The 15467-nt window shown below is 40.4% G+C and overlaps 1 protein-coding gene across 7 annotated transcripts in view; it reads right to left on the bottom strand.

The window, feature by feature from the left end:
- Positions 1 to 10193, bottom strand: part of mark1 (MAP/microtubule affinity-regulating kinase 1) — a 395537-nt gene extending 385344 nt beyond the window's left edge. For 3 of the 7 annotated variants that reach the window (XM_039738974.1, XM_039738977.1, XM_039738975.1), the window contains exon 1: positions 9801 to 10191. In XM_039738974.1, the coding sequence (XP_039594908.1) occupies positions 9801 to 9851 (51 nt within the window). In that variant the 5' untranslated portion in view covers positions 9852 to 10191. Of the gene's footprint in view, positions 1 to 9800 lie in introns of all 7 variants that reach the window. The other 4 variants (XM_039738979.1, XM_039738982.1, XM_039738976.1 and 1 more) reach the window with 3 other exon arrangements.
- Between the last annotated feature and the right edge of the window lie 5274 nt (positions 10194 to 15467).

The raw sequence follows: 15467 nt of genomic DNA, 5'->3' as shown, positions 1-15467 counted from the left end.
CCAGCTTTTAGCACAAAGCAGGAGCAAACCTACAGTACGGCAAGATGCCAACATACTGCACCGCACATTCACTCACACCAGGTCACTTTGGGTTCACCAGTGAACCCATCGTGCATATCTTTGGGATATGACAGAAACCGGAGTACCAGGAGAAAACCAACACTCACAAGGAGGAATGTACACTCTCCAGACAGCAGTCGGGGCAGAAATTGAACCCTGGCTCCTGCGAACTGTGACTGCACAGGGCTAAACACCGTGCTTCCCTGCTACTAGTATTGCTTTGCCCCAAACAGTCTTTAAATACATTATTATTCAAAACAACAGACAACAGGCTACAAACAAAATGTACATAATAAGTTCAAAGTATCTTAGCTAAAGTACTGCAATCACAAAATAAACTTTTATCATATTGGCTTTCTTTGTAAAGTATGTATCTATAATTGAAATCATCTTGCGGTGCTTTACATTACTACAATTAATACAAATATATTTTGCAAATTGGAACACAAGCAGGTTAAGTGATCTGTGTATGGTTTCACAGTTGGTGAAATGGATTAAATCGGCAACATATTTCTTATAATCCAGTGACTTTGCCACTATACCACACCTGCAGTATAATATTACAAGAGAAAATGTACATAAACTGACACCCCACAACCCAGAATTAAGTAGACCGGATGCAAAATATAAAAGACAAAGTGTCACAGTGCGAGTAGCCTCCTTATGTCAAGGCATTTCAAGTTAGATTACACAATGTATGAATGTGCGTATGAGATACAGATATCAAGAACTGCAAAGAAGGGACTGCCAAACCAGCAAAACAAGGTCAAGAACAGAACAGTGTGTCTTTAAAAATGGAGAATAAATACATATACGTGTTTTATGTAATCATCAAATTACTGGAGATGGTATTTACTTTTATGTCCTGCAACAAAATGCTACACCGCTGCTGGTGAGGCAATACCTTGACGCGGACGCAACAGTAACTGATAAATGATGCAAGTATAAGAAGTTTGGCCTGATGGACAGCAAGCCACAGGACTGCCAGCTCACTCCCAACTCGCTTAACCTGCCTGTGTGGCAATGGGCAGAAGATGGGAAATAAAGTCAACTAGAATGCTGTCCTTGTATAAGGCTGTAATAAATAGGGCTCTTTACATACAGCAACAAACTAAACTTTTTTTTCAAAAGCTGAAATAATACCTAATGAATGTTAAACTTGGAAAGTCATAAAATACCCCAGCCACATACAATAATGCAATCTCTTAGAAGTGACCGGACACCTTCAGATACCTGTCGTACATCAAGAGTTCATTACGAGAAGTAATTTAGTAAGTGAGGCAACAGTAAGAGTAATTGTTACAAGAACAGATGACGTGTTTTGACAAAGAAAAGCCCAATACGTCCGACACACCTCATTCTATTCACATAATACTTCCAAAATATAGTTGTGTCAGGATTTGAAAACACCTAATATGCTGCTTTCAACTACATTACCAGGTAACTTTCTCCACACATGACAGCTCCCCATGTCTTGGCCATACACCTGCTCCTCCTCCTGTGTTCATTTGTTCTTGTTAAGGAAGAACAGCTGGCAACCAACTTACTGATTCTCTTCATATTTCAAATTATTTCTGCCATATCACCACACCCTAGGATTGCTGAAGATAAAAAAAAAATCATATCCTTCAAACAGTCTACTCAATCATGATCACAGTTGTTCTCTGGCCTCTCTAGAGCAATGTTACATACTTTTTTTGCACGTGTAAACATATTCCACTAAAGTCCTCCTAAGTGTGGTATACATCTTAAGCATAACCTCCATTGACTTGCAGGACACCACAAGAATAATCCAACACCACATTAGCCTTTCGTAAAGAACAATGACAAGTTCACTAAGATACTCAAGATTTAATGCACTTTAAGAGGAGAGAGGTTGGGAGCATGTACTGATACAGCACGTTGCCGCACCCACCACACAACAAACCACTTTAGGGACCCTAGCACCTTAGGACCCAAATGCAGCCTTGCAACAGGTGACAGTTCAGCACCACACTAGTTTGAATGGTACAGTGTGAAGTTTTTTTTTGTTTTTGTTTGATAGTGGCCGGTGCCACCAACCCCCAAGTTTTCCCTGCCAGTTGGAGGACCTGCTTGCAGGTGTGGACTATGGCCGGCCATTCATCCCGGCCAATACCCCCAGGCCGCCAGGTGGAGCCCTCCCTGCAGCATGGAGATGCCCCGAATTCCAGCAGGGCATCATGGACTATGTAGTTTTAATACACAACCCTGCTGGATAACGTCGGGGCCACCAGGAGACGCTGCAGGGAGGCTCAGAGATGTGTATTTGCCCTATAACCCGGAAGTACGTCTTAGTCACAGCGACAGGGGAAATGACGTACTTCCGAGATGAAGAAGAGGACTTTTTACCTGACTCGGAAGTGCTGATAAATCACGTGGACTGAGGGCTCAGAAGCACTTCCGGGTCATCTATACTAATAAAAGGCAAAGCCCTCACTCACTCACTCACTCACTCACTCACTCACTCACTCACTGACTCATCACTAATTCTCCAACTTCCCGTGTGGGTGGAAGGCTGAAATTTGGCAGGTTCATTCCTTACAGCTTCCTTACAAAAGTTGGGCAGGTTTTATATCGAAATTCTACGCGTAATGGTCATAACTGGAAGCAGTTTTTCTCCATTTACTGTAATGGAGATGAGCTTCAACGCCGTGGGGGGAGTTTCGTGTGACATCATCACGCCTCCCACGTAATCACGCAGTACATAGAAAACCAGGAAGACCTCAAAAATGCGCTCAAGAAAACATGCATTATATAATTGAGAAGGCAGCGAAACAATAAGAAGCGAGTTCTGCTACTTCGGAAACAAAGCACGATGTAAACCTACACTTTACATTAAGTTCATAGACAGGCTGCCGCTGGCGCTTGTAATTTAGTGCCTGCCCATAGAAGGCCGTCCGTCAGCGGCAATCCAATAGCAAACTGCCACGGGTAAATATTCACGGGTGAAGGACTGTGCTTATGGAGAGGAAGATGAGATGGTCAGGGTGGTGTTTGACACAAACTCAGCGAAACTGCGAGAGAAAGTTTTAAGTGCCAGGACTAAGGTAACATTAAATACAGCCATGGACATAGCACGAGATGGCACCAGCACAGCTGGGAACCTTCGATGCATGTACACCGAGTGGCTCACGTGAACTGACGCAGTGCACAGATAAAAGCAACAGTTCCAAAGAGCTGAACAAAACCGAATTACACAATTGAAAAGGCAGCAAAAATATGAAGCGCCTGATAAGCATATTCATAAATGCAGCTACTGTGGAAACAAAGCACACGGTGGAAAAAGTCAATGTCCCGCTAAAGGAAGACAGTGTAAAAAAAACCCGTGCATGCAGTGTGTCAGGTCTCAGATAAAGAAGAAGACGAGCTGTTTATTGATGCAGTAAAAACGAATCGATGAATGAAACCTGTCATCTTTACAACGATTGACAAACACGGAATGTAACTTGAACACAACACATCGTACAAATACGACCCTGATTGAAAGAAATAATGATAATCAAATCCTTGATGACAGCAACATTCAATAACACTCACAAAACAATTACTGTATATTGACAATCATGTTACGTTATTTTTAAAATGTTCCCTTTTCTTTTTCATAACTTCTACTTCTCCACTGCGATACACGGGTATATATATAAATGTATATACATACCTCGATCTACAATACATACTTTAGCATAGACAAGCCACATGCTGTGGCTCAATTGTAGAGTCTTCGCCTCTAATTTCGAGGTTCGATTCCCGAGAGGGGATGCACTGACTATGTACGCGCGCTACTGATTCATTTTACCTTCGCATCTCCTTGGTTTGGGACGTATGAAAAATATTCGGTTAACGCAGAATCATGTTACGTTATTTTTAAAATGTTTCCCTTTATTAGCACAAGCACAGCTGAGAAGCTTGATGCATGTACTCCATAACGCGTTAAAAATAACGCATTTAATCACACTTTCAATTCCAAGCAAACGGGAACTTTTGTCAATGCATCATTTCCTGGTACATCCATTACACTGATGCACACATCACAGCTACAAAAATGTTAGAGTCGGAATAAAGCGCGTTCCTACGACTGATCATTTCGACTTCCCGAGCGAAGCCTTGATAAAAGCATGGTTTTGTGCACACTGAAAAGCAAGCAAAATTAGATGCATTACAGAAAGCGGACTTTGTGGCTCTTACTGGGGATCATTGGACTTCCGTGACCGTTAGTAATTCTAATTACATCTAATTACAAAATGTTCAATGATCACACTGTTTTAGCCTAATGTACAAAATAATTTTGGCTAAGGTTACTCAGAGTTTAAAGATTAAGTTGGTCAAATTACCTTTTATGTTTCTGACTTATTTTTTTCAGAAGAAAAACTGCACTTTATGTTGAAATTTTGGTTATTATTATTTAAAGACAATACTATTCTGAAAATCTACTTAAAGTACTTAAACTACCACTTTATTTTTAAGTCTGCCCAATTTTAACCAGGGATGATATTTTTGTTTCTGTTTTGAATTCAAATGCAGTTTAAAGGCTTTTTTTCAGAAATTAAAACAGCTTCAGTTTACAATATTCATGTCCATGTCTATTATTTGATTCTGTCGCCCACTAAAACACTTTTAAATTAAAAAAAAACATTTACATTTGGGGCAAATTTACGTGTGCGATTACATACGATTAATCAAGATTAATTCTTACACAGCCTCTAATTAATTGGATTAATTTTTTAATCGAGTCCCACCTAATATATATATATATGTGGATATATATATGTAGATTTGTATATATAAATGTGTATATACAGTATATATGTAGATATGTATATGTGTATATACAGTATGTATATATATGTATGTGTGTATATGTATATATATATAACTGTGTATATATATGTGTATAGATGTATATATATATATATATATATATTTATATATATATGCCCAACACTCATGACAATGACAAAACAATTACATTGTCAATCATGTTACGTTATTATTAAAATGTTTCCTTTTCTTTTACTTCTCCGCTGCCAATGCAGGTATTTTGCTATATATATATATATATATATATATATATATATATATATATATATATATATATATATATATATATACAGATATATATATATATATAAATATATATATATATATATAAATAGATAGATATGACAACAACACTCAATATCAATGACAAAACAATTACATTAACAATCATCTTACGTTATTTTTAAAATGTTTGCTTTTCATTTTCATAACTTCTTTAACACACTACTTCTCCGCTGCGAAGCGCGGGTATTTTGCTAGTTAACTATAAAAGGACTGTGGGAGATCCCAGACGTTGAGCTGAGCTGGGTGGCAGTGTGGCAATGCGTCTGGGAGTGGAGGATTTATTGATTAGTGCATTGTGTATTGTTTAATGAGTATTGTGTGGTGGAGGGTGCTTTGTGCACATTATTTTGTTAATAAAACAAATTATTGGACTTTTATCTGGTGTCTGGCGACTGATCTGAGGGTTCAAGGGGACGACAGCGCCCCCTATCTGTCACACAGGGCTGTATGTAGGTTAATGTCATACCCAGGATGGAGAAATTGCAGGTTAAGGACCCAACGTGGTGGAATCACTTCTGGCATTTATGGGATTTGAACCAGCAACCTTCCGAATGTCAGCACAGATCCCTAGCCTCAGGGCCATCACTCCGCCTACTATAAAGGTATCTACAAAAAACTGTAACTGTAACTCATATGCAAATTTAACTTAAGTTTTATGTTCATTCTTAACTAAATCATTTATATAAATTAAAACATGCAGACCACCAGGCTCAACTCTTGAAGCATTCAATTTGTCTCCAGCTAATTCAGAGAAGTTGTATTACAATTCTATTACCATCTGCTCTCTAAAACTCTGAATTTCCACTTCTTCCAGATTAACACAACTAGTCTCTCGTTCGATCATTTATATAATCTTTTTGAACTTCAAGGTAAACAGTACTGTAATACAATCAAATGTTTCTGTGGTGTCTTCACAAGACTTCTGCCTATTATCGGTTTACATACTGTTCAGTAAGTTTTGCAATACTGCATACTGTAAGTAAGGTGTATGCCACTGCCCTTCTAGTGAAACACAATCCTCATGTACTTTAGATATATTTGGACTGTTCACTAATACACCTGCAATGGATAGCTGGTCCTCTATCATGCCCCTTAAGATTGCTTCCATTAATCTTCCTGTGACACACTTTAGGATCAGGTACATCCTAAATATGTCAGTCATGTGTCACGCCTAACACTTCAGCAGGCTTTAAAATGAGCCTTACTGAAAACAAGAAGGTTTCAGAGGTTACGTGATATGCAAAAACAAGAGAGGCCTCACAAGCTGGGGAGTGCATGTCCTCCCTGCTACCATCTCTACTTGCTAATGCAACATTTGTGTCTGAAGCAGAGCCAGCATTTAAAAACATGGACAGCAAAACTACTAATCGAAAGTCATGTCTACTGGAGTTGCTCTAAAAAGCAAAGTACCAGTCATAATCACTGTATTGCCAATCTGATATTACACAGCACCCAAGTTTATACAGAAATATTTTTGCAAGTGTCATTAAGCTGTGGTTTTGTTGTTATACTGTAATTTTGTTTGCTCTGTAAAAGGACCTTGTAATGGTTACTAGTCCTTATGGTGGTACACTGTTTGAAATACAACTAATACTGCAAGATTGTTATCAGTAATAAATTTGTTACACACAACTTAACGTGATGTTGTTTTGTCTGCAAAATATCACTTGATAGTGCATACTGTTAAAGGAGTCAAGGCTGATTTATGAATTTCATTTGTGTGCATGTTTGAATTTCATTCTATCCCATTGCTAAGAATTCTGCAATGCTTGCACATATAAAGTAAAGCCCACTGAATGTTTTACAAACTTTGTCATACTGTGTACTTCTTGATACCACAGCAAGTCCGAAAGAAACTGACCACCAACTGTACTTGGCCAAAACTAAAAGATGAGAATAAGCAGATAACCAAGTGTAGCACATTATGATAAAGTAAGATCAAAAATTTAATAAAAAAAAAAAAAATTAGCAATGAGTCTCAGGGGTTTAGTGCCATATACAGTACCTTCAGAGAGCCTTCATTTTTTTCACATTGTAGTCTGATGCAAAATCACACACATCCCCCCCTCTCATCAAGCAACTCTCAGTACCCCAGAATGACAAAGCAAAAGCAGAAATTTGAGGAAGTTTTACAAATTTATTAAAAATAAAAGAATGAAATATCACATTGACACAGTATCAGTTCTTTTATTGTAGCAACTGAAATTTGGCTCAGGTGCATTCCATTCTTTTGATCATCGCTCAGATGTTTCCACCCCTCGTTTGGAGTCCACCTGTGGTACATTCTAATGATTGAACACGATTAGGAAAGTCACATACCTATCTACTTTATATACTATAAGGTCCCCTACACTTGACAATGTGCATTAGAGCAAAATCCAAGCCAAGGTGTCAACAGAATTGCCTGCAGAGCTTGGGGACAGGATTATGTCAAGGCATGGTTCTGGGGAAGTTCACAAAAAATGTCTGCAGCATTAAAAGGTTCCCAAGAGCACAGTAGCCTCCATAATTCTGAAACAGAAGAAGTCTCAAACAAGCATGACTCTTCCTAGAGCTGGCCACAAGAACAATCAGGGAGAAGAGCCTTGGCAAGAGAAGTGACCAAGAACTCAATGGTCACTCTAGCTGAACTCCAAAAAACCTGTGTGGAGATGGGACAGATTTGCAGAAGGACAACCACTACTGCAACACTTTACTAATATGGGCTTTATGATAAATAGCCAGAAAATACATGAAAGTCTGTGAGGAGTTTCCAAAAAGGCAACTAAAGGACTCTTCTACTATGAGAAACATGATTCTCCGGTCTGATGAAACGGAGATTGAACTGTTTGGCCTCACTTCTAAACATTACATCTGGAGGTACTCTACCACCCCTCATCACCTGTGCAATACCATTCCAGTGATGAAACATGATTGTGGCAGCATCGTGCCATGGGGTTGTTTTTCAACAACAGGGACTGTAAGACTAGTTAGGAGTGAGGGAAAGCTGAATGGAGCAAAGCACAGACATATCCTTAATGAAAACCTGCTCCAAAGCGCTCTGGAGCAAAGGTTCACCTGCCAACAGGACAATAACCCTAAGCACAAAATTTAAGACCACAGGAGTGGTTTATGGTCAACTTTTTGAAAGTTCTTGAATGATTGAGCCAAAGGTCCAGCCTTGAACCCAAATCAAACATCTGTGGAAAGAGCTGAAAACAGCTGTCCACTGACAGTCTCCACACAACTTGACACAACTTGAAAGGATCTACAGAGAAGAATAGCAGAGAAATCCCCAAATCCAGGTTTGCAAAAATTACCAGATCAAACCCAGAAAGACCCCAGAGGCTGTAATCGCTGCCAAAGGTGAAGTACTGAGTAAAGTGTCTGAATGTGTGAATCAATATGATTATTAAAATACATTTGCAAAAATGTCTAAAATCTTGTTTTCACTTTCTCATTCTGGTGTATTAATGAGGGAAAAAATGCATTTTAATTATTTTAGCACACAGGTGCACCATAACAAGATCTGTAAAAAGTGAAGGGATCTGAATACTTTCTGAAGGCACTGCAATTTAAAACACTCCTAGATCGGGTGTTCAATGTGTCGGACTGAAACGACAACGGCAAGCACAGGTAACTGCAAATGTGCAACTTCATATGCAAGCTGCACCAGTGGAATGCGCAACGTCCTCGGCCCAAGTGCAGACAAGTTGGCATCTGCAGCGAACACAACAACATGACCGGGTCAGACTCTCCTCTCGCATCTCACAAATGGCGCATTGTGAGACAGCGACAATGACAAAGCAACGTGACTGAAGCCTCATCTGCCAATTTGGCTGATGGATTTCACATCAGCAGTTTCATCCTACCAAAATTACTCTGTAAAATGCCTCCTGAAGTCAACTGGCGTTGAGATCGACACAAGTAAAGTTGACAAGGTGAAATAAATACGTTATGAGACCGCTGCTGTCAAACATGACGTTCATGCCGCACTCGCGGGCCACATTTCCAAAACAGCTGATTGATCACGCCTTTAGGTTGAAGTCAATCAGACCCTCTTCTCGTGCCGGTTAGGTTTCACCTTCAGCGCCTTGGGTACTTGTCCCATTCTGACACCCGTGCACAATCACTACGCACGGTGTCCGCAGCCTGGCGCACCGCCGAGCCCCGCAGCATGTGCAGCACGGCTGCATTCACCCACTCCGCTCCAGACGAAACGTTTGCTGTCAGCTCGGCCGGCTTGGCACTGCGCGCGGCCAGAGGCAACTTCGCGACTCGCGAGGCATCCCTGCGCGGGTACGGACACACACGCGCGCGCGCGCACTGCTCTATTCAAGCCGACGCCAATATCCCTTTTGTGTTATTTCTTTAATTACTGAAGTCAGCCCGTGATGGTATTTGCACCCCCGCAGCCATAAACACTAGCATCGCCACTAACAACACCTCTACGACTACCCCTTCCTTCGCTCTTGGATTTCGCCCCCCTTCTCCTCCTCCGATTTCCCAGCTCCACGACGTCGACATATCTTTATCCGGTCGTGCCTTCTTCACGCCGACCGACTAGCTCGCGTGATTCCTGCGGCGGGCAACAAGCAGTAGCGGCGGCGAAGCAGAAAGCGGCTGTCGGTACTTACGTTCTCGGTGTCGCGCTCATTCACAGTGGGCAATGGCGTTCTCGTCGACATTTTGTGTTATTAGGCCGCTTCGCAAAAGCAACAAGCTTGGGAGAAAAGAGAGAAGGGGAGAGGGGGGTGGTGGTAGCAAGGGAGGGGGGTCTTCTTTTTTATTCTCCCTTCTATCCTTTCAGCGACATGTTGAGCCCGATCATCCGCGCGCCACCTTATCTTGCGCCCTACAGCATTGCTGTCAAACACCCCCCGGGTCCGCGGCTTCAGTGTGGCCCTGGTGGAGAGAGGCTGAGAGGGACTTTGTATGAAGCGGAGACTCTCGCATTGATCCACCCTGATAGACAAACAGGGAAAGCGAGCGAAAGAGGAGAGAGAGAGAGAGAGAGAGAGGGAGATCGAGCGAGCGAGCGAAGAGGAGGAGGTGGAAGAGAAAGCGGGGGGGGGGGCTTTCAGTCATCCAGAAGCTCTAGGCAAACTAACCGGCAGCGTTTCGGATGACCTCGTTCCAGATCTTTTATCGTATTAATTTTATTTTTCTAAAGAGGATCTGCTAAAACCTGCTGCATTTGTACATTTGTTTTAGTTTGTTTTGTTCGAACACGTCGTGGAACGTAGAATAGACCGATAGATAATTAAGAGACACAGACTTCTTTTTTAGAATGGAAATTGGCCGGAATCGTCTCCCTATAAATTCCAGAGTAATACTGCAAATCGTTTCTCCTCGTTTTGTTGCGGCTGCCTATTGGACGTACGAGAGCCTCCCCGAATGAGATGTCTGGCATTGTAGACCTCCCACTGATACTAATTAAGGGTTGAACTTCAAGCTAACATGTGCACCCTGATCCACCGATGTCTGAACATTTAAACTTACTTAAAATCTTAAAAAAAAAAAAACGAGATATCTCCTTTCGTGAGTATTCAAAATTAAATGGCTAGGTTCAAAAGTGCACGAGCATAAACTCTGTGATGGATCGGTCCGAGTTTGTTACCAGAGGTTGCTGGTATAGTGTTCGTCAAACGCCTCATCATTGGGAAAGACACTTGTGATTAATGATCTTGGATTCATAAGAACTTTCTGAACTTGGATTTTAGTGGCAAACTCTAAACAGGAACCAAACCCAGAATGAGTTCAACAAAGCACCAAATATCACTACACCCACTGATAACAATCTGCTGCAGAATATTCTGTTAGTAAGGGAACCAAAGCTGAACAGCAAGCTGGTCCATACATCACCCAGCGCATTCCTGCAAACTGTTTAAGTCAGTTTAGCCTCACTAATACAATTGAACTCCAGAAGAACCTGCTGACTCAACACAGGTGGTGCTCCCTTCTGGAATGGATGTGGGGTCCAAACGTTGTTAAGTGATAGTGCTACCTGCTGTGCTCCTGTGCTGTCAAGAGTTTCAGTACTTTTCAGGTTATTTGAAATGCTTCTGTAAATATGAGGCATACGGCTCGGGATGTCAAGGTAACAAAGGGGTACTTTAATGGAGTGTTATTGACCTGTACAGCTTTTATTGACCACAATGTGCTTCAAGACATAACAAAATTATACATCCTTCACTTTGCTAAAAATAGCTTGTGCAGTCCAGTTCATTCTGGCACCACTGGTTACTAGGCAGGAATCGGCCTTGGAGAGAATTGCATTCCACTTCATAGCATAGTCAAAGCTAATTCACATTCGTCAGTCAGCCCAACTGTTTTTTGAACTGTGGGATGAAAGGTGACGTGTTGCATGTTGGTCACACATGCAGTAAGAATTTCGCTGTACTCTGTATGTGGGAGACAGTAAGTTTGAACTTGGAAAGTATGTGTACACAGGTAGAACATGGAACCTCTAAATATAAGGAACAAGCAGCCAGGAAATAAAGCAGCATAAAAGAACTGTGAGGCCTCAACACTGCTTGATGTGGCAGCAGACTGTCATGTCACAAAAATCAACCAAATGGAAGTCTGTCTCTGGCCATCCAAAAGTTAATTCTGACCTATAAGTAAGTGCCAACAGATATTTGAGGTTCCTTTCACAGATAATTTGCCTTGCCTTGTACGTATCTGCAAGTATTAGTGATCTCTTGGTTTAGAAAGGTATAGGGAGCAGAAATGTGATCGGGGCCACCAGCCACCAAAAGCTGCCATCAACAAGAAATGTTTTCTAGGGTGAAGGTACTGAAAAGATGCCTATCATTAGTGGTCATAATATAATGATTTTATATTAATTGAAGAACACTTGTATACGTGTTTGTGTGTATTTGGGTATCTGTCTATGATGGTCTGGTGCTCTGTCCAGGTATTGTTCTTGCCTTGCACTTTATGCCTGCTGGGATAGGCACCAGCATTACCATGACCCTGTAAAGGTTAAAGTGGGTTTAAAAGTTTCAGAACTTACTTTCTATGCAGACTAAATAGCAGAAAAGCCTCCAGAATTGTACTGTTCTAAAGAGTGCGCATTTCAACTCTATGCCTGGTCTTTGGTTTAATTCTAGACCCATGCTGTCTTCTGTGTTGCATATTTGCCATTCAGGAAGTTCTTTTTATAATATTAGGAATCCATTCTGCGTGCAATTTTCATGTTCTCTTCATGTCTGTGTGGGTTTTTCCCCCCATATCTTAGAGACACACTATACACTAAGTGGATGCCCTGCTATGGACTGCCATCTCTTTCCAAGGTTTATTCCTACCTTAATGTCCAATGTTGATGGTTCTCTGCATCCTTGAACTGGATTAAATGAATTTAATGGAATTTGGAGACTTTCCTTTTTCAAGACACAATTTGCTTAAATATATGTGTGATTATCTCAGATCCATCGATTTGCTTAAGCAGAATTACTGGCCAGGGTAATGGTAAGCAAGTGTAAGCTCATGTCTACTTTCACAATGACTTTAAACGGGACAGTTTAGTATCACCAAATAAACAAACAGCATGTCATTGAAATGTGAAATGAATCTCTTGTGAACATGGTGAGGCCATGCCAGATGCACGGGTCACTCTGTTCATTGATTGGAACAGGACTGTTTAAGTGCTGAAAAGCAATAATTCTACAAAACAAGAGTTTTCATTATAGTGTAATTCACATGGTACCTCTTTGGCTGTATGTGGGTGCTTGGAGAACTTCATTAATCTTCCTCGAGTCCAGAGGCTTTTCTTCAGGTCAACTGGTAGTTCTGAACTGAGCGTATGTCAATGTGTTTGTGAGTGATCAGAGATGCTCTGTAGTCCCTTCTTTCTTATTAACCACGTCTGCTAGGAAAGTCTCTGGTGTGCCACAGTCCTCACCTTCCTATATTAAGCATATAAAAGGAAATCAATGGATACAGTATTTTAAAATGTATCTACAGTGCAGTTTAAAAGTTAAACTAGTTAATTTCCATTTTTGTTTCATATGATATAAAGTATGTCATGCACATTTTAAGCATTATATTTAACCCTATCATTTATGATATGCATGAGGTTTTTACTGTGCAAAACAGAACTTCAAAAAAATGCAACCTTAACCTGTATTAAGTGGATTTGTTAATGGATGGTTAGATACAGTAAGTCAGTAAATATAAACTTCATTATTTAGTATCTTAAAATTAAGGTTAGGGTTAGTGGTATAATGGTGTACACCTTATTAAATGTGTCAATTTCACTTTACAGACACCATTGAATTGCATATGAAAAGAAAATCTTTTTTGATGAACATTCCAGTATTATGTATAAGTAGCTAATGTGCTTAGCCCATTTAAAGTATGTTTATCACTGTGACCACAAGTCCTTGTATTGGTGATGTTCTCTTCCATTCACTTAATAATTGATGGCTTCCATGGGTGATACTTTACCCTGAATGGAGGAATTCCTAGGAAACTGATTCAGGGTGATAAAGAGCATGCTGCCCCCTGGTGGTGTAAAATGTACATACCAGAAGAAGCTGTTTTCTGTCAATGGTTACCTCCATAAAACAGTGGGTGTGATTTGTTCTAGTCTACCTCGTACAGGTCTTATGAATTGAGCTCTTTTTTTAGGTGGCAAGAATAGCACACTGCTTTATAGATGTGATTTACTAGGAATAATTAAAAAAAAAAGAGTGACAACCATTACTGAATGTCACTGAATGATAAGAGGCTTATAACCTTTTACAATATTCAGACCTTTATTTTACAGCTGGGAGGACTTATGTGTATAATATGTGCATTTTTATAATTTTTGTATGGAGACTTCAGTTTTCTACAACATCACAAAGATATGCCTTGAAACTGACAGTCAATTATAAATATGCCAGATGGGACTGAGTGTGGGTTTGTGCAAGACTGTCATGTGATTGAGTGTGCCATCCAAAGCTTGTACCTGTAGTTGTGCTCACTGCAACAATGGCTCTTTTGGAGTCTATACTGTGGGAAAAAAAGGGTGGATGGCAGTCTTTAAGGAATGTTAGGGTTCAGGGAGACAGGTTGCTGGTTTCATTTTGCCAATAAATTTGGTATTTAGCTTATCATGAACACAGTTCACTAATGGTTATTACAAGGCTGACAAAATAATTATTTTTTTGATTAAAAGTAAGTGATCTACCACAGCATGAAGGATCTCCGTGATCTTAAATGAATGATGCAATTTAATTCTTCGCTGGTAGCCATTAAAATTGAAAAACACACACTACCTTTTACTTCTGTGTGTTGAAGAAGTTTGAAAAGTAATCAGAAACTGTTCACAGCCATCAGTTAGACACATTAGCAGAACAGAAGCAACCTGCTTGCACATGGACCCTTCCAGGATCAAGTTTACCCAACTACACTGCAAAAAATGAAATCTAAGCAAGTGAAAAATATTTATAACATGACATTATATCTCGTTTTCCTTATTGTAAGAATTACTGACTTATCAAAAAAATTTGTATTTACAATATTTTTAGGGGGTGGCATGGTGGCACAGTGGGTAGTGCTGCTTCCTCACAGTTAGGAGACCCGGGTTCACTTCCTGGATCCACTCTGAATGGAGTCTGCATGTTCTCCCTGTGTCTGCATGGGTTTCCACCCACAATTCAAAGAGATGCAGGTTAGGTGCATAGGCAATCCTAAATTGTCCCTAGTGTGTGCTTGGTGTGTGGGTGCGTGTTTGTGCATGCCCTGCGGTGGGCTGGCACCCTGCCTGGGGTTTGTTTCCTGCCTTGCACCCTGTGTTGGCTGGGATTGGCTCCAGCAGACCCCCGTGACCCTGTAGTTCGGATATAGCAGGTTGGATAATGGATGGATGAATTAGGATACAGACCACATCAATGGAGACTCATGACATCATTAGTGAAACCCACCCAACATCTTCCACCAGATCACAATCTACAAGTGTGATACAATTCATGAAGCCTAATGACTCAACTAAAATCAGACACCCACAATGTTGTGATGTTATTTGTTTAATAAATCGGAAAAACAGCTTATCACATCTACTTCTTGCCTTGTGCCCTAAACTGGGTTAAGTAAGTAAGATAATGGATGGATGGATGCAACAAATCAAGGAAAGGCAAATTGCCCAAAATTATGGTAATATTAATTAGGCTACAACAAGCCAACTCCTGTTTCTTTCCTGTTTGTTTATTGTGTAATATTTTCAAGTGTGTTGTTTAAATCATTTGTAAAAGATAGTCTTGCACAATAAAGTCGTTGCACAGTAGATGTTTACAGTAAGATGGTTACCCATAAAT

The sequence above is a fragment of the Polypterus senegalus genome, chromosome 16 (assembly GCF_016835505.1).
Source record: "Polypterus senegalus isolate Bchr_013 chromosome 16, ASM1683550v1, whole genome shotgun sequence".
NCBI classification, from domain to species: domain Eukaryota; kingdom Metazoa; phylum Chordata; class Cladistia; order Polypteriformes; family Polypteridae; genus Polypterus; species Polypterus senegalus.
This window is presented reverse-complemented; position numbering and strand designations above follow the sequence as displayed.